This window comes from Hemitrygon akajei, chromosome 24, assembly GCF_048418815.1.
Source record: "Hemitrygon akajei chromosome 24, sHemAka1.3, whole genome shotgun sequence".
In the NCBI taxonomy this organism is placed as follows: domain Eukaryota; kingdom Metazoa; phylum Chordata; class Chondrichthyes; order Myliobatiformes; family Dasyatidae; genus Hemitrygon; species Hemitrygon akajei.
Window position 1 is genome coordinate 17,829,070 of NC_133147.1, and position 18,308 is coordinate 17,847,377.

At 44.2% G+C, this 18,308-nt stretch overlaps 1 protein-coding gene across 2 annotated transcripts in view; it reads right to left on the bottom strand.

The window, feature by feature from the left end:
• LOC140715915 (putative transmembrane protein 244) overlaps window positions 1–18,306 on the bottom strand; it is a 33,604-nt gene extending 15,298 nt beyond the window's left edge. The window contains exons 1-4 of one of the 2 annotated variants that reach the window (XM_073028440.1): window positions 18,175–18,306; window positions 6,985–7,147; window positions 6,308–6,354; window positions 5,178–5,220 (exon numbers count right to left, since the gene is read on the bottom strand). Coding sequence is in view for 1 of the 2 variants with exons in the window: in XM_073028439.1 (XP_072884540.1) it covers window positions 4,947–4,979 (33 nt within the window). In the remaining variant the exon portion in view is untranslated. Of the gene's footprint in view, window positions 1–4,946; window positions 5,221–6,307; window positions 6,355–6,984; window positions 7,148–18,174 lie in introns of both variants that reach the window. The other variant, XM_073028439.1, reaches the window with a different exon arrangement.
• Window positions 18,307–18,308: the final 2 nt, after the last annotated feature.

The following is an 18,308-nucleotide window of genomic DNA, read 5'->3' on the forward strand; positions in this document are numbered from 1 at the left end:
ACATTACCATAGCCGTTAGCACAATGCTTTACAGCTTCAGCATCTCGGGTTCAATTCCTGCCTCTGTCTGTAAGGAGTTTGTACATTTACCCCATAATGTGTGGGTTTCCTCCAGGGCCTCTGGTTTCCCCCCACACTCAAAACACGTATGGGTTAGGGTTAGTGAGTTGTGGACACGTTCAAACTGCCCAGCACAATCCTCGCTAATTTGATTTGACGCAAGTGACACATTTCACTGTATGTTTCGATGCACATGTGACAAATAATTTTTATCTTTTCTGACGTTTCTGGCATCTTCCCCTTATGTTTCCAATCCTGAGGAAGGGTCTCGGCCCGAAACATCGACTGTTTATTCATTTCCATAGATGCTGCCTGACCTGCCGAGTTCCTCCAGCATTTTGAGTGTGTTGCTTTGGATTTCCAGCATCTACAGACTTTCTCGTGTTTTTAATCTTTATCTTTATAGTTACTCCCAGTGGAGTTCCTAGCAAGATCCAACTATGACAGCACTGGTACCTAAAAAATTATGAAGTACCCAGTGAACCTCAAGGATGCATGCTTTGACCACTTCTCTATTCTCCCTATATTCGTGACTGTGTGGCTAGTCACAGCTCAGACACACCATCTATAAATTTGCTGGTGACACCATGGATGTTGGCAGAATCTCAGATGGTGACGAGGAGGTGTACCGAGGTGATAGATAGATTCGCTGGTTGAATGGTATCACAGCAACAACCTTGCGCTCACCGTCAGCAAAACCAAGGAAGTGATCGTGGACTTCAGGAAGGGGAAATCGGGAGAGGGATCATCAGTGGAAAGGGTGAGCATTTTGAGTTCCTGGGCATCAGCATCTCAGAGGATCTATCCTGGGCCCAACATTTTGATGCAATCATGACAAAGGCACAACAGCAGCTTACTTCATTTTTTAATTTTTTCTTATTTAAGGCAGGGGCTCCCAACCTTTTTTATGCCATGGACCCCCACCTTTAACCGAGGGGTGCATGAACCCCAGGTTCGGAACCCCCCATTTAGAGACAGAGCACTGCAACAGGGCCTTCTGGCTAAACAAGCCCACACCATCCAATTACACCCACGCGACCAATTCACCTACTGCCCCGCACGTCTTTGGACTGTGGGAGGAAACCGGAGCACCTGGAGGAAACCCACGCGGTCATGGGCAGTATGTACAAACTCCTGACGGACAGCAGTGGGAATTCATTAGAAGCTTGAGCAGATTTGGTATATCACCAAAGACTCCAGCACATTTCTACCGACGGACAGCGGAGAACATTCTCACCAGTTGCATCACCGTCTGGTATTGTGGGGCTCCGTCGTGCAGGATCGAAAGAGGCTGCAGAGCATTGTGGACAACCCTCACTCCCAGCAAAACAAAATGCACAGCTAATGGCAGGAGCTTTAAGAGGAATGGTTTACAGAGTGTCTCTGGGGTCCAAGGAACTGAAAAATCTCTGCACACATTGATAGGGTAGTAAAGAAGGCTTAATGGTCAAGGCAAAACACCCAAAATGCTGGAGAAACTCAGCAGGCCAGGCGGCATCTGTGGAAATGAATAAACAGTCATCGTTTTGGGCTGAGACCCTTTATCGGGGCTGGAAAAAAAGGATGAGAAGTCAAGAGCAAGAAGTTGGGAGGGGGAGGGGGAGGAAGAAGCACAAGGTTTATTCATTTCCGTAGATCCTGCCCGACCTGCTGAGCTCCTCCAGCATTTTGTGTGCGTTACTTTGGATTTTCACCGTCTGGAGATCTTCTTGTGTTTGTATTCATCGAGGCATTGGTCTTATAAAGGAAGATATATTGTAGCTTGATAAAACTCTAACAAACATTTCTATTAATGTTGTCATAGCAACCTGTTATTTTGGACAGGCATTCTGTCGATGATGATATATCATGTGGAGAGAGGTGAAATTAGTGGGAAAGATATGCTATATGCCACGCCTCAGCATGGCGTTGCCAGAGACATGGAAACATTTAGTCCGATTGATGTCACAAAGGCATACAGTGGCGTAGTGACTAAGAATTGAATTCATAGCCGGTGCTCCACCTGTTCATTCAAACTATACACCCCAACAATAACAAAAAACTGTATAAAACTGGAATGAAATACTTGTAATCCTGAAGAAGGGTCTTGGCCCGAAACGTCAACTGTTTACTCTTTCCCGTAGATGCTGCCTGGCCTGCTGAGTTCCTCCAGCATTTTGTGTGTGTTGCTTGCATTTCCAGCATCTGCAGATTTTCTCGTTTGTAAAATAGTTGTATAATCAGACGATTATAAAAACCCCTCTGAGAAGTGAGCTCCAGAATCATCCAGCTGGAAGGTAACCTTTTGGCCCCTCATGTCTGTGTTAGACATCAAGTACCCAGCTACATTAACACAACTAAGTCTGCAGGCACTGGAAACCCAAAGCAACACACACAAAATACTGACGGAACTCGACAGTATGGAAATGAACAAACAGTCGAAGTTTTGGGCTGGGGAGGGAGGGGGATTATGCTAGAATGAAAGGGTTGGGGGCTAGCTATGTTAATCCTATTTACCAGTGCACAGTGTATTTGCCTTCATTGCCTTTGTGATTCAAGTGCTTGTCGAACAATTTCTCAGTGTTGTGAGTCCCTGCCTCCATCATCCTCCAGGCAGTGTGTTCCAGTTTCTAATCACCCTCTTGCTTAACCATCACATCGAGTGAATATTTTTTAAATGAAAATAAATGTTCAATTTAGCTGTAACAATCTTATTTATTGATGCAGTGCAGAGTAGTCTGAACTGATTCCACAACCTACAGACTCACTTTCAAGGATACTGCAGCTCATGCTCTCAGTATTATTATTTATTTTTATGTCTTTTATTTGCAAAATTTGTCTTCGTTTGCACATTGACTATTTGTCAGTCCTCGTTTATGTAGTTTTTATAAATTCTAGTGTATTTCTTTACTTTTTCTAAATGCCTGCAAGAAAACCAATGTCAGGGTTGTATATGGTGACATATACTGTATATACTTTGATATGTCTGTGTGTATCTCTATATCTCTCTCTCTAATATATATATAAAATGTGTGTATATGTATCTATATATTACATATAGTGTGTTCATGTGCATGTGTGTGCGCAGTGTATGGATTTGTCTCCATGGTCACTTTAGATGGGCAATTATATGAAATATTTTGTGACGCACTTGCCATTTCTCTCCAGAGAACATGTAATTCCTATAATTATAGAGTAACACCAACAAGACTATGAAGGTGCTAATTTTGAACACATTTTGTTGGTCTCCTGCTGGGATTTCTCATGTATTTCATTACTGGAACAAGTTACTGAAAATTTTTCACTTCTGTGATTTCTAGGGAAAGCTAACACTCTTATATTTTCCCAAAATACCAGTAACATTTGTTGTTACTGTTGTTGCCGAGATTTGTTGTTACAAGGACTAAAACACGTCAACATCTTGTTTCCATAAATTTATCAATTTTGTGTAATTATTCAATACTCACAACTAATGCAAGAATGGTGGCACGGTAGCTTAGTGGTTAGCACAACGCTTTACAGTGCAGGCGACCTGGGTTCAATTCCCAGTGCTGCCTGTAAGGAGTTTGTATGTTCTCCCTGTGACCGTGCGGGTTTCCTCCGGGTGCTCTGGTCTCCTCCCACAATCCAAAGACGTACCGGTTGGTAGGTTAATTGGTCATTGTAAATTGTCCCATGATTAGGCTGGGATTAAATCGGGGGTTGCTGGCCCACGCAGCTCTAAAGGCCTATTCCATGCTATTTTATTAAACAATAACATTTTAACCAGACAGTGTTTTATTTCAAATAACATGTGCCTGTTGAAAACGTAAAGAGAAATGCATTCTGTTTTCCACATTCATGGAACACATTTCTCACAATACATCCAGTTTACAGCGCTGGACTGTGTAGTGAACTTATGACTGCATGAATTTGTAACTGGTTTTGAAAACCTGTTTCTTCCTTTTCCCCCTCCACGTACTTGCACAGTACTCTGTCTTTTTCACTTTATTGTAATGCTCTTTAGAGATATGCACCCATCGGGAAGAGTTAGGTGTAGAGTTAGGTAAGGGAGAAATACAAAGAAATCTAGGAGTCCTTGTTCATCAGTCACTGAAGGTGAATGAGCAAGTGCAGCAGGCTAATGGAATGTTGGCCTTTATTACAAAGGGAATTGAGTACAAGAGCAAGGAAATCCTTTTGCATTTGTACAGGGCCCTGGTGAGACCACACCTGGAGTATTGTGTACAGTTTTGGTCTCTAGGGTTAAGGAAGGACATCCTGGATATGGAGGAAGTGCAGTGTAGATTCACGAGGTTAATTCCTGGGATGTCCGGACTGTCTTACGCAGAGGGGTTAGAGAGACTGGGCTTGTACATGCTGGAATTAAGGAGATTGAGAGGGGATCTGATTGCATCTTATAAGATTATTAAGGGATTGGACAAGATAGAGGCAGGAAATATGTTCCAGATGCTGGGAGAGTCCAGTACCAGAGGGCATGGTTTGAGAATAAGGGGTAGGTCATTTAGGACAGAGTTAAGGAAAAACTTCTTCTCCCAGAGAGTTGTGGGGGTCTGGAATGCACTGCCTCGGAAGGCAGTGGAGGCCAGTTCTCTGGATGCTTTCAAGAAGGAGCTAGATAGGTATCTTATGGATAGGGGAATCAAGGGATATAGGGACAAGGCAGGAACCGGGTATTGATAGTAGATGATCAGCCATGATCTCAGAATGGCGGTGCAGGCTCGAAGGGCCAAATGGTCTACTTCTGCACCTATTGTCTATTGTCTAAGAGGGTTGTTTTTGTTGTTCGGACAAGGGAAGCGTGAATGCCTGCTTCTGCTCCCAACAGATGATGTGAGAATCTGGACTCTACCAGTCACCTCGATCAAATGAGAAGCGAGCAATCTGCTCACCTCCCAAAACCGTACCTTTGTTCCAGGGATTCTGTCTTTGAAGGCCATGTAAAGAGCTAAAGAATTCGGAATTGTGCCGAGACTTATTCCTTCTCGTTCTTTCCCGTCGCCTATTCAGATCAGTGTCTGGCTTCACGGTCCTCGGCCGAAGGAGAGAAACAGCGCCGGCCGCAGGACGAGTTGACAGCAGAGGATTTAATTCTGGATATCACCAACCCCAACAACCACAGATCCCAAACTGTGTACCTTGCCGGTAGAATTTAGCGAAGGACAAAATACTGAAGAAAATCTGAAGTAAAGAACAAAGATGCTGTAATCTTCAGAAAGTAATTGGTTTACAATTGTCATAAGAGACAGTGTTGGAGATTAAGAATGAAGGCCTTTGCTCATTTATTTTTAAAATAATAGCATTTGTGTACTTTGTTGCTACAGGTGGCTGTAGAGGCCAAGTCATTGGGTATATTTAAGGTAGAGATGAATAGATTCTTGATTAGACCATAAGATATAGGAGCAGAATTAGGCTATTTGGCCCATCAAGTCTGCTCTACTATTTTATCATGGCTGATCCAATTTTCCTCTCAGCCCCAATCTCCTGCCTTCCCCCCGCGCCCCCCCCCCCCCATATCCCTTCAGGCCCTCAGCAGTCAAGAATCTACCAAGCTCTGCCTTAAATATGCATAAAGACTTGGCTTCCACAACTGCTTGTGGAAAAGAATTCCACACATTCATCACTCTCTGGCTAAAGAAATTCCTCCTCATCTCCATTCTAAAAGGGCACCCCTCTATCCTGAGGCTGTGCCCCCTAGTCTTAAGACTCTCCCACCATAGAAAATATCCTCTCCACATCCACTCTATCAAGGTCTTTCACCATTCGATAGGTTTTTAATGAGATCATCCCTCATTCTTCTAAATTCTCGTGAATACAGGCCAAAACCATTGACACTCTTCATAATACAAGCTATTCAATCTTGGAGTCATTTTCCTGAACCTCCTTAGAGCCCTCTCCAGTTTCAGCACATCCTTTCTAAGATAAGGGGCCCAAACCTCCTTACAATGCTCCAAGTGAGGCCTCACCAGTGTTATATAAAGCCTCAACATTACATCCTTGCTTTTATATTCTAGACTTAGTGAAATGAATGCTAACATTGCATTTGCCTGTCCTGCTGAGTTCCTCCAGCATCTTGTGTGTACTGCCTGTTTTTGTCTCTCTGTCATCCAATCAAGCACAGATCCTTCTTTTTACAAATACTCTTTCTGAAGTAATTCAGCAATCTAAATTAATATATATTCCATATTTACATGTTAATATCTTAGAATCTTCCTGATAAAACAAGTTTCATAGTACAAGCTTCTAAGGGAAATTTCTAACCACTCACCTCTTTCTGTTTTCACCATCAACTGTTGCTTAGTCTTTATGATGTACCTGATAGAGAAAATGCAAGATCCGGAATTAGAATGCTCTATTATGATGTCACAATGGGTGGAGACAATGGTATTGGAATAAGTAATTATTTTTAAACATATTCTTATTTCATTTGTTACCGTGCACTTCTGAAAGCTGTGATACTTTACTGCTTTCAAGTCAACATTGCTGCTTTGTTATTTTTTCCCCCAACTCACCTGAACGTGAATTAACAGCGCGGTTGGCATCTAGCACAGCAATGAGGGTCCTCCATCTCTGAATACGAAGGATTCTTCATTGCTGTTTCCTTAACAATTGTTTTTTTTTGACCAGTCATGATTGTTAGCCCCCGAACCTGGAGGACCAGTGGACTGCTTTTAGTCTGGCCCCTACCCTTTGACCTGTTTGGCATGGGTGACCCTCCCAGAATCCCAAAAGCCAAACCACAAAGGCCTTGTCTCCAGCCAGCATAACTCTCTGGATCAATGAGGCACACAAGGCTGTGGTCCTTTCGGAGGAGTATAAATTCATGCTTGAAGACTATTTAAATCTGAAGAAAATCATTGTCAAGCGCCATTCTTTTCAGACCTTACACACGCACACACAAAATGGCTGCTTCTCTCCTCCCCAGCCACAAATCTACAGACGTACCTTTACCGTTGGCCATGTTGCACTCTTCTGCTGAACACAAAATTGGAGGTCAAAACACGGACTTCCAGGTCTGACTGCTCAGAGACTTTGCCAACATGGCGTCAGCTCCAAAAGCAGTGGACGGCACTCTCCTTCCTTATACTTCCATTCGTAAAACAGATACCTGAGAACAAAAACCCAGACTTTTCAATTCAGTCCACAGAGTGTGATACATTATCGTAGATCTTTTATTTCAAATGTGATGTTCAATCTCAGGCCCTACATCCCCCTTTAGCTAAAAGCTGAGGTGGCACAGTAATGTAGTGGTTAGCACAACAGTTTACAGTACAGACAACCCGGGTTTAATTCCCACCACTGTCTGTAAGGAGTTTGTACGTTCTCCCTGTGACTGCATGGGTTTCCTCTGAGAGCTCCATTTTCTTCCTGTTACGAAGGATGAACAGCTCTGATGGGCAGAAGGGTGCAGAGTTGCCCATGCCCCCCCCCCCCCCCGGGAGAATCACAAACCGTTACTGTTGCTATGCTGCTAATGAGAGAGAGAGATGTAAGAGAAAACATGCTGGAACTGGAACATCTGCTACAGATAAAGCAGTGGAGAGAGACTTGTTGATTCACCATATTATGACTTCTGAAAGACTTATGGCTTCTGAGAGGGTTGTTTATCTTAAACCATTCTGTTCATTAAAATTCCTCAGTGGACAGCCAGAGTGGGCTGGTTTGATGGACACAGCCATTCAAAATTGATGGACAACTGAGACCCCGTGAGTAGGGATAAAAGTGAGGTCTGGGGAGACACCCCTCAGACACACCAGGAGACACACTATTGAGCACTGATTGAGTGTTGGAACCCACGTGAAGGTGTGGGGCATCGGAGACCGAACAAAGGATCGGTCAGTTTAACTCACAGTGTTATAGCGGAGCCGGTGGGGACTTGTGTGTGTGTCCACTCATGCCAGAGTGACGAGTCCACCACAGAAGAACGGTCCAGCCGAAGGACAGAGGGGTCATACCTGAATGGCCACAACAAAACGACGGATCAAGAACGTAAAGGAAGGTTTGCCTGCCTGTAGCTGTTACTGCTTGCTCTCTCTCTCTCTCCAACGACTACAACACAACAACCAACATCTATCTCAGCACGTATGAACTGAACTGAGCTTTATATTCACATATGACAATTCATTATCCCCTAGACCATATATGTCAAACTCAAGGCCCGCGGGCCAAATCCGGCCCGCGGTGGAATTATCTTTGGCCCGCGAGATAATATCTAATTACTATTAAAGCTGGCCCCAGTAATCAAAGCGCCTATGGCGTAACTATTAACTATTAACTGCCGGTTAACTGTCGGCTAACTATTACTTGGATTGCACTACCTGTATGTATAATCTATATTTTCATTTACATTTATCATTATTATTGTTATGAGCAGAGAGACAACATCTGCCGGAAGTAAATTCATTGTATGTGTATAGGTACTTGGCGATTAAAGTCTGATTCTGATGATATGGCTAATGCTGAGTTTATTCAGGTACCAGGTTTTCAGGGTTTTTAGTGTTTATTCGGCAGTCTTCTTCATAAGAAACGGAATTTGTAAAGTGAAACACTTTGTAGTTATAGCAGAGACTGAGACACATGAGAGCAGGCTGAAAAAACAGAGGCAACGAAAGCTGCGTTCGCACGCGTCCGACTGATCCAGCCCGCATGAAGCTGCATTTTGCTCAATCCGGCCCGTGACCTAAAATGAGTTTGACACCCCTGCCCTAGACATCGATAGAGCTTGTTTATTATTGATTATTGTTATACCCACATTTTTAGGTTTATTATTACTAACGTGTATTATCTATATATTTGCATTATTGATATTGATTTGTGTATTTTACTAATAAACACTTTTGAAAATAGTACCACCAGACTCCAACGGATTCTTCTATCTTTGCTGGTTAGACACCCAGTTACGGGGTACGTAACATTCCACATTTCAAAGATCTACCGGTTGGTTGGTAGGTTAATCGGTCATTGGAAATTGCCCTGTGATTAGGCTAACATTAAATTAGGGATTGACTCAAAGGGCCAAGAGGGCCTACTCCGTGCTGTATCTCAATAAATTAAAAAAATTAAAAGTCTAAGTCGTCACAGCAATATTTTGAATCACCAAGGTGAAACATACCTGGTGTTGATACAATCAATGTGACAAAACAAATTAACTGTTTTCCCATTGCATTGAAATTTGCAACAGATTGCTTTACACAAATTAATTACTATGCTTGTACTGAGCATCAGGAAAGAAAGTGCATCAACGGCTGTAAAGTAATTTGCAAACCAAAGTATGAAGCAGAGCAAAAATTAACAAATAGTCAGTTGACAGCTCTGAAGTGTAGAATGAACAGAAATAAATTCAATTAGTCTGCAGAAATTAAAGGTATCTTACAGAATGAAATGTGGTTACAAATAAAATATAGGGATTATAATCAGCCGCTGTAAAATGAAATATTCTCTTCCAGCAAACACTTTTGAGCTTTTGAGTAATATCAAGTGACTGCACTTTATCCATAACTTACTTTCCAGACTAGAAAAGGACTTGACAACATTGCCCTACCCTCATCAAACAGCTTTGCCACTTCCTCAAAAAACTCATTCAAATTCATGAGATTGGACCTACCCTAACAAGACCATGCTGACTTTCTTGAAAAGACCTAGCAAAGTTCAAAGTAAATTTTATTATCGAAGTACATATATGTCACCATGTACAACACGGAGCTCTATTTTCTTGTGGGCATACTCAATAAATCTATAGAATAATAACTATATCAGAATCGATGAAAAACCACCAACTAGGGCATTCAACCAGAGTGCAATAAGATAACAAAATGTAAATACAAAAAGTTAGAAATAATAATAATGAATAAATGAGCAATAAATATCGAGAGCATGAAGAGTCCTTGAAAGTGAGTCCATTGGTTGTGGGAACATTTCTGTGATAGGGCAAGTGAAGTTGATTGAAGTTATCCCTTTGGTTCAAGAGCCTGATAATTGAGGGGTTCCTGAACCTGGTGAGCGAGCTCTGAGGCTCCTGTATCTTCTTTCTGATGGCTGCAGTGATAAGAGAGCTTGGTCTGGAGGGTGGGAGTCGCTGATGATGGATGCTTCTTTCCAGCAAAAGTGTTTCATGTAGACGTGCTCAATGGTTGGGAGGGCTTTACCTGTGATGGACTGGGCTGTATCCCCTACTTTTTGTAGGACTTTCCACTCGAGGGCTTGGTGTTTCCATACCTGGCTGTGATGCAGCCAGTCAATATGCTCCCCACTATAGAAGTTAGTCAAAGTTTTAGATGCCATGCCAAATCTCCACAAACTCCTAAGGAAGTAAAGGCGCTGCCATGCATTTTTCTTAATTGCAGTTACATGCTGGGCCCTTGACAGGTCATCTGAAATAACAACACAAAGGAATTTAAAGTTGCTAACCCTCTCCACTTCTGATCCTCCAATGCGGTCTAGCTCATGGACCTCTGGTTTTCCTCTCCTGAAGTCAGTAATCAGCTTCTTGGTATTACTAACATTGAATAAGAGGTTGCTGTTATGACACCAGTCAATCAGATTTTCAATCTCCCTCCTAAATGCTGATTCATCACCACCTTTGATTCATCCAATGACAGTGGTGTCATCAGCAAACTTAAGTATGGCATTGGAGCTTAGCCACACAGTCGTAAGTGTAAAGTGAGTAGAGGAGGGATCTAAGCACACAGCCTTGTGGTGGATCTGTGCTGCTGGAGCTTGTGGAGGAGATCTTGTTGCCAATCCGAATTGACTGGGGTCAGCGGGTGAGAAAATCCAGGATTCTATTGTACAAGGAGGCATTGAGGCCAGGGTCTTGGAGCTTATTGACTAGTTTTGTGGGGATGATGTTATTGAATGCTGAGCTGTCGTCGATAAAGAACGTCCTGATTGACGTACGTATTTCTAAGCAAGGATGATAAGGGACTTGGAGGGGAACCTGTTCCATGTGACCTTGCTCTTGAGGTCACAGGTTTATAATGCACTGTATAATCCTCAATGTCGCAAAAACAAAGGAGCTGGTTGTGGACTACAGGAGGAATGGAGACAGGCTAACCTCCATTGACATCAATGGATCTGGGGTTGAGAGGGTGATCTGTAGATACCAGCTGCGTGGTGAAAAAAAGCACAACAGTGCCTCTTCCATCTCAGACAGTTGAAAAAGTTTGGTATGGGCCCCCAAATCCTAAGAACTTTCTACAAGGGCACAATTGAGAGCATCCTGACTGGCTGCATCACTGCCTGGTATGGGAACTGTACTTCCCTCAATCGCAGGACCCTGCAGAGGGTGGTGCAGACAGCCCAGTGCATCTGTAGATGTGAACTTCCCACTATTGAGGACATTTACAAAGACAGGTGTGCAAAAAAGGCCCAAAAGATCATTGGGGACCCGAGTCACTCCAACCATACATTGTTCCAGCTGCTACCATCTGGGAAGCGATATTGCAGCATAAAAGCCAGGACCAACAGGCTTCGGGACAGCTTCTTCCACCAGGCCATCAGACTGCTTATTTTATGCTGACATAACTGTATTTCTATGTTATATTGACTGTCCTGTTGTACATACTATTTATTATAAATTACTATAAATTGCACATTTAGACAGAGATGTAACATAAAGATTTTTACTCATGTAAATGAAGGATCTATGTAATAAAGTCAATTCAATTCAAAGCAGCCTGGGTGGGGAAATACAGTGCATTTTGTAGATGACACATATGGAGGCCATTTTACACCATTGTTGAAGGGAATGGATGGTTGCCAATCAAACAGGCTACATTGTCTTTGGTGGTGAAGTTCCTGAGAATTGTCGTAGTGGAGATTAGATTAGATTACTCCACTACATTGGGCCTTGTAGATTGTGAATCGGACAATTTTCCACATTGTTGTATAGATGCTAGTATTGTACAGGAGTCAGACAGATCAGCTGTTTGAGTGGTGTCATAGCGAAAACCTTGCACTCAATGATCACAAGACCAAGGAATTGATTCTGGACTTGAGGAAGGGGAAGTCAAGAGCACACACACACCAGTCTTCAATGAGGGGTCCATGGTGGAAAGGGAGAGCAGCTTCAAGTTCCTTGGTATCAGCTTCTCAGAGGATCTATCCTCAGCCCAACATTTTGACACAAACATGAAGAAGCCACCCCAGTGGCTATACTTCATTAGCAGTGTGCAGACTTAACTACAGAACAATGCGCAATAAAAATGTATGAAATAATAAAGCAGAGACTATTGTACTATGACGTGTGTTCTGCTGCTGCACGGAAATTAACTGTTGTATATGCTTATTGGATTCGGTAGGGAAGATTTCCTGTAACGATCCTGGTGACTGCGGAGCTGAGTGAGTCTGTTTGAAAGGGGTCTCCGCTGCTTATTCAGTCGGTCGTGGAGAGGATGTGCCTGATTGTCCATAATGGATAACTGTTTGTTTAGTGACCTCCTCTCCACCACTAACTCAACAGAGTTCAGGTCGTAGCCAAGGATGGAGCCAGCCTTTCTGATGAGTTTATTTAGTCTTCTTGCATCATCAGCAACGATGCTGCCCCTCCAACATAAAGCTGCAGAGAAGACTGCACTCGCTACAACTGACTGGTAAAAGATCTCCAACATCCTGCTCCACACATTGAAGGATCTCAGCTTCCTGAGAAAATGGAGGCTGCTCATCCACTTCTTTCTACCATCGGGGAAGAGGAACAGGAGCGTGGAGACACACACTCATTGTTTGACGAAGAGCTTCTTCTCCTCCAGCATAATTTTTTTGAACGGTCCATGAACACTACCTCACTATTCCTCTTTTGCGCTATTTAATTATTTTTATTTATTTATTGCAAGTTTTATATCTTGTACCGTACAACTGCCACATAACAACAAATTTCACGACATATGTCAATGATAATAAACCCAAATAAAGAAAAGATAATGTTATATTGAGGAAAGGTAGCAGAGGAATGGATATCTGTGACAGAAATACAAACGATTCTGCAGACCCACACACAGGCACCTTTGCCCACCGTGCCTCCATCTCCAAGCCCACTTCTTTGGCAAGAATTCCCCATCCTGCACCGATGGACCCCCTTCTCCCACCTCCAACCCTCCTCCTCTTCCTGGACACCTCTCTCTGGTTCTCAGCCCACTCTGGATCTTTTGCCGACGAGACATCAACCGGCTCCACTTCAGCACTCCTTTCTCTTTGTCCAACCATACCCACCACCACCCCCCTCCAAACGCACTGTCCTCCATTCTCTCCGCACCAATCCCAACCTTACCGTCAAACCTACAGACAAAGCGGGTGCTGTTGCAGTGTGGTAGGCAGACTGACCTCTGCCTTGCTGAGGCCGTGTGGCAGCTCTCAAACACCTCCACTTACTTACCCCTTGGAAAGGACTTCACTCCAAACCATCAGCAAATTGTCTCCGACACCATCACCAATCTCATCAACTCTGGAGATTTCCTGCTCACTACCATCAAACTCATAATTCTCTTGCCCCACCTTGCTCACTTTTACCTCCCACCCAACATCCACAAACCTGGCTGTCTGGGTAGGCCCATTGTCTCTGCCTGCTGCTGCCCCACTGAACTCATGTCAGCATACCTTGACTCCATTCTATCTCCCTTAGTTCAATCGCTTCCCACTTACAGTCGCGACATTTCACATGCTCTCCATTTCCTCAACAGCTTTCAATTCCTTGGCCCTGACCGCCTCACTTTCACCATGGATGTCCACTCCCTATACACTTCTATCCCCCAACAAGAAGGCCTTAAAGCTGTCTGCTTCTTCCACAACAAAAGACCCATCCAGTTCCCTTCCACCACCACCCTCCTCCATCTGACAGAACTGGTCCTCACCTATGTTTCCTCTAAGCTGTGCGCGTGTGCGTACGCACACACGCTTTTCAACCAGCACACAAAGGAAATTAACATGCGCACAAAAGGTTAGTTACCTAAAATAATGTAGTACTGTAATTAATAATTATACGTATTGAAAATAATCTAAATGTTAAAATAATGGAGTGACTTAAATACGTATGTTATTTTGTTGTTATTCTGTGCAGTCTTATGTCAAATATTTTGTAAACCTACATAAACTGTGCCATGTGTGCATTCAGTGTGCACATAATTTTGTCACAGGGAAAAAATTTGCACAATGTAAGATTTTGCGCACACTGACTACTAAAAATTAGAGGGAACATCGGTCCTCACCCTCACCAATTTCTCCTTCGGTTCCTCCCTCTTTCTCCAAACTTAAGGGGCAGCCATGGGTACTCACAAGGGTCCCAGCTATGCCTGCCTTTTTGATGGCTACTTAGAACAGTCCCTGCTCCGAGCATTCCCTGGTAATAAACCGCAACTCTTCCTGTGCTACATTGACAACTGCAATGATGCTGCTTCATGAACCCAAGCTAAGCCCGTCCATTTCATAAACTTTGCCTCCGACTTCCACCCTGCTCTTACATTCACTTGGTCCATTTCTGAAGCCTCTCCCCTCTTTCTCGACCTCTCTATCTCCAACTGATGAGCAAAACTGTCTACAGACATTTCTTGTAAGCCTACTGATTCCCACGGCTATCTTGATGACACATCTTCCCACCTTGTCTCCTGTAAAAATGCTATTCCCTTTTCTCAGTTCCTTCATCTCCACCACATCTGTTCCCAGAATAAGGCTTTCATTTTCTGGACATCAGAGATGTCCTCCTTCTTCAAAGAATGGGGTTGCCCTTCCTCCACCACTGATGCTGCCCTCACTCGCATCTCCTCCATTTCCCGAACATCCGCGCTCACCCTTTCTTCTCACCACCTTAACAGGGACAGAGCTCCTCCTGTTCTCACCTACCACCCGATGAGCCTCCAACGTCCAACACATTATTCTCCACAACTTCCGCCATCTTCAATGGGATTCCACCACCATACACAGCTTTATCTGATTTCCAAATCTTTGCTTTCGGCAGGAATCACTCCCTCTCTGATTCCCTTGTCCACTCCTCCTTACCTGCTAACCTCCCTCCTGGCACATATCCCTCAAGCAACAGAAATGCTACACCTACCCATTCACCTTCTCCCTTACCTCCATTCAGGACCCCAAACAGTCTTTACAGGTGAGGCAACACTTCACCTGCTGGTGTCATCTATTGTATCTGGTCCTCCCAATGTGACCTGCTCTACACTGGGGAGACCAGACATAAATTGGGGGAAATCGCATTTCCTATTCCCATTCATGTTCCAATGTAACAGTCCATGGCCTCCTTTTTTGCCACCAGCAGGTCACACTCAGGATGGAGGAGCAACACCTCATTTCCATCTATGGTGTTTGATAGCATAAATATTGATTTCTCCTTCCAGTAATTTTCCCTCTTCTTCTATTCCCCACTCTGCCCTCTTACCTCTTCTCCTCATCATGTACACCTTCCCCTGGTGCCCCTCCTCCTTCCCTTTCTCCCATAGTCCTCTCTCCTCTATTATCAAATTCCTTCTTCTCCAGCCTTTCCCACACACTTGGCTTCACCTATCAAGTCAAGTCACTTTTATTGTCATTTCGACCATAACTGCTGGTACAGTACATAGTAAAAATGAGACAACGTTTTTCAGGACCATGGTGTTACACGACACAGTACAAAAAACTAGATTGAACTACGTAAAAAAAAACAACACAGAGGAAGCTATACTAGACTACAGACCTACACAGGACTGCATAAAGTGCACAAAAACAGTGCAGGCATTACAATAAATAATAAACAGGACAATAGGGCAAGGTGTCAGTCCAGGCTTCGGGTATTGAGGAGTCTGATAGCTTGGGGGAAAAAACTGTTACATAGCCTGGTCGTGAGAGCCCGAATGCTTCGGAGCCTTTTCCCAGATGGCAGGAGGGAGAAGAGATTGTATGAGGGGTGCATAATGCTGTTTGCTTTGCAGGTGCAGTGTGTGGTGTAAATGTCCGTGATGGCGGGAAGAGAGACCCCGATGATCTTCTCAGCTGACCTCACTATCCACTGCAGGGTCTTGCGATCTGAGATGGTGCAATTTCCAAACCAGGTAGTGATGCAGCTGCTCAGGATGCTCTCAATACAACCCCTGTAGAATGTGATGAGGATGGTGGGGTGGGAGATGGACTTTCCTCAGCCTTCGCAAATAGTAGAGACGCTGCTGGGCTTTCTTTGCTATGGAGCTGATGTTGAGGGATCAGGCGAGATTCTCCGTCAGGTGAACACCAAGAAACTTGGTGCTCTTTACCATCTCTACTGAGGAGCCGTCGATGTTCAGCGGGGAGTGGTCGCTCCGTGCCCTCCTGAAGTCAACAACCATCTCTTTTGCTTTGTTCACATTAAGAGACCAGTCCATTAGCCGCTGCACCTCCTCTCTGTAAGCTGACTTCCAGCTATCTTCCTCCTTCCCCTCCCCTCACCTTTTTTCCCTCGCGTCTTTCCCCTTCCTTTCCAGTCCTGAAAAAGGGTCGACTGCAATGTCGACTGTTCATCTTCATAGGTGCTGCCTGACCTGCTGAGTTCAACCAGCATTTTGTGCGTGTTGCTCTGGATTTCCAGCGTCCGCTGAATCTCTTAAATGGAACAAAGGTGCTCAAAAAAGCAGTCCCCTAATCTACGTCAGGTCTCACTGACGTAGAGGGGGCCACACTAGGACCATCAGATGACTCCAACAGACTCGCCAGTGAAGTGTCGTCTCAACTGTAAGGATTGCTCGGGACCCTGAATGATAGTGAGGAAGGAACTGTAGGGCCGGTGTAGCCCTTATCCCTCATGCAGGGATAGTTGGCAGGAGAGAGGACAATGGGAAAACCAGTGGACAAGGGAGCCAGATCAAATGGGGTGTTTGAGGGTAAGAACGCTTCTTGGTAATATTCAATATGCTACCAATAACAAGGCTGTAGGACATGCCCAGCAGATCAGACTGTATTAATGGAGAGGAAAACTGAGCCTATGTCACAGATGGATGACTAGAAATGGCCAAGAACTATTCTCTCCTTCACAGTGCCTCCACCTCCACTGGATTCTGCAGGTTGGAAAAGATGCTTGCAGGGGTAGTGGCGGCAGAGTCTCGCACGTTAACTTACAATTCTGTTAATGCAGGTCTGTCAAACTCTTATGTGCCTAGTCTGAGGAACACCTCTTCCAATTTAGCCACCGAGATACTTTCAAGAAATTTCCAAGCTCCAGTAACTTTGGAACTACATCACTTCAATGGACATTGAAGGAACTCACCAAAACAGGCAGTATCCGTGGAGGGAGAGTTTTGGGACGAGATAATTTAACTGTTATGCGACAACATTACTTAACTGGTGGAGTCCCGATAAGTGCTATATATACAGGTGTCCCCCGCTTTACGAATGTTCGCTTTACGCAACTTTGCTTTCACAAAAGACCTACATCAGCAACCCGTTTTCGCATTACAAAGAGGATTTTCGCTTTTACGAAAATTTTTCCCATATAGATTAATGGTTCTTCGCTTTACCTAATAACAAGGCTGTAGGACGTGCCCAGATCAGACTATACTAATGGAGAGGAAAACTGTGCCTAAGATGGATGACTTAAGAGTAGAAATGGCCAAGAACTATTCTCTCCTTCACAGTTCACAGGTATATGGAGGAATTTAAGGTGGGCGGGGTATATGGGAGGCGGGGTTCAAGGGTCCGCACAACATTGTGGGCCGAAGGGCCTGTACTGTGCTGTATTGTTCTATGTTTACGCCATTTCCGCTTAAGAAGGGGTTCATAGGATCGCTCTACACCAGTAAAGGTAGTGGGGACACCTGTACATCCAGAGTTGTTTTTGAATCAATTTTGTTTATTGCCATTCTTCCGTACTAGTGTAAAGGAGGATTGTTACTCCAAAGATGCAGCATAAAACAATAAAAACAATGTAAACACAGTCCTATAAAACACAAGAAGCATAAAGGACACAATTAAAACAGTAAGCATAAATATAACAGCAGTCCTATAAAGCATAATGCACATGGACTGACAGTATGTACATAAAGTGACTGGTTGATGTTTATGGAGTTGGTGGGCTTTGCAAGTCATTGCCAATAGATTACTTCCTTTGAAAGGTCAGGGGACTGGGGGCATTTGGAACTAACTCGCCCACGGTCAGAGGGGAGGCTTTTGAGTGGACGAGGGCCGACTCCTTACCCGGGGCGGGGGCTTCTGAAGTTCCTCCGGCAGGACAAGCGGCACGTCGACGACGTCGTTACGCCCGGCGGCGGACGCTGACGTACGTCGTGACGCACGGCGCGCGGCGCAGAGAGGAGCAGCAGCGACGGTGA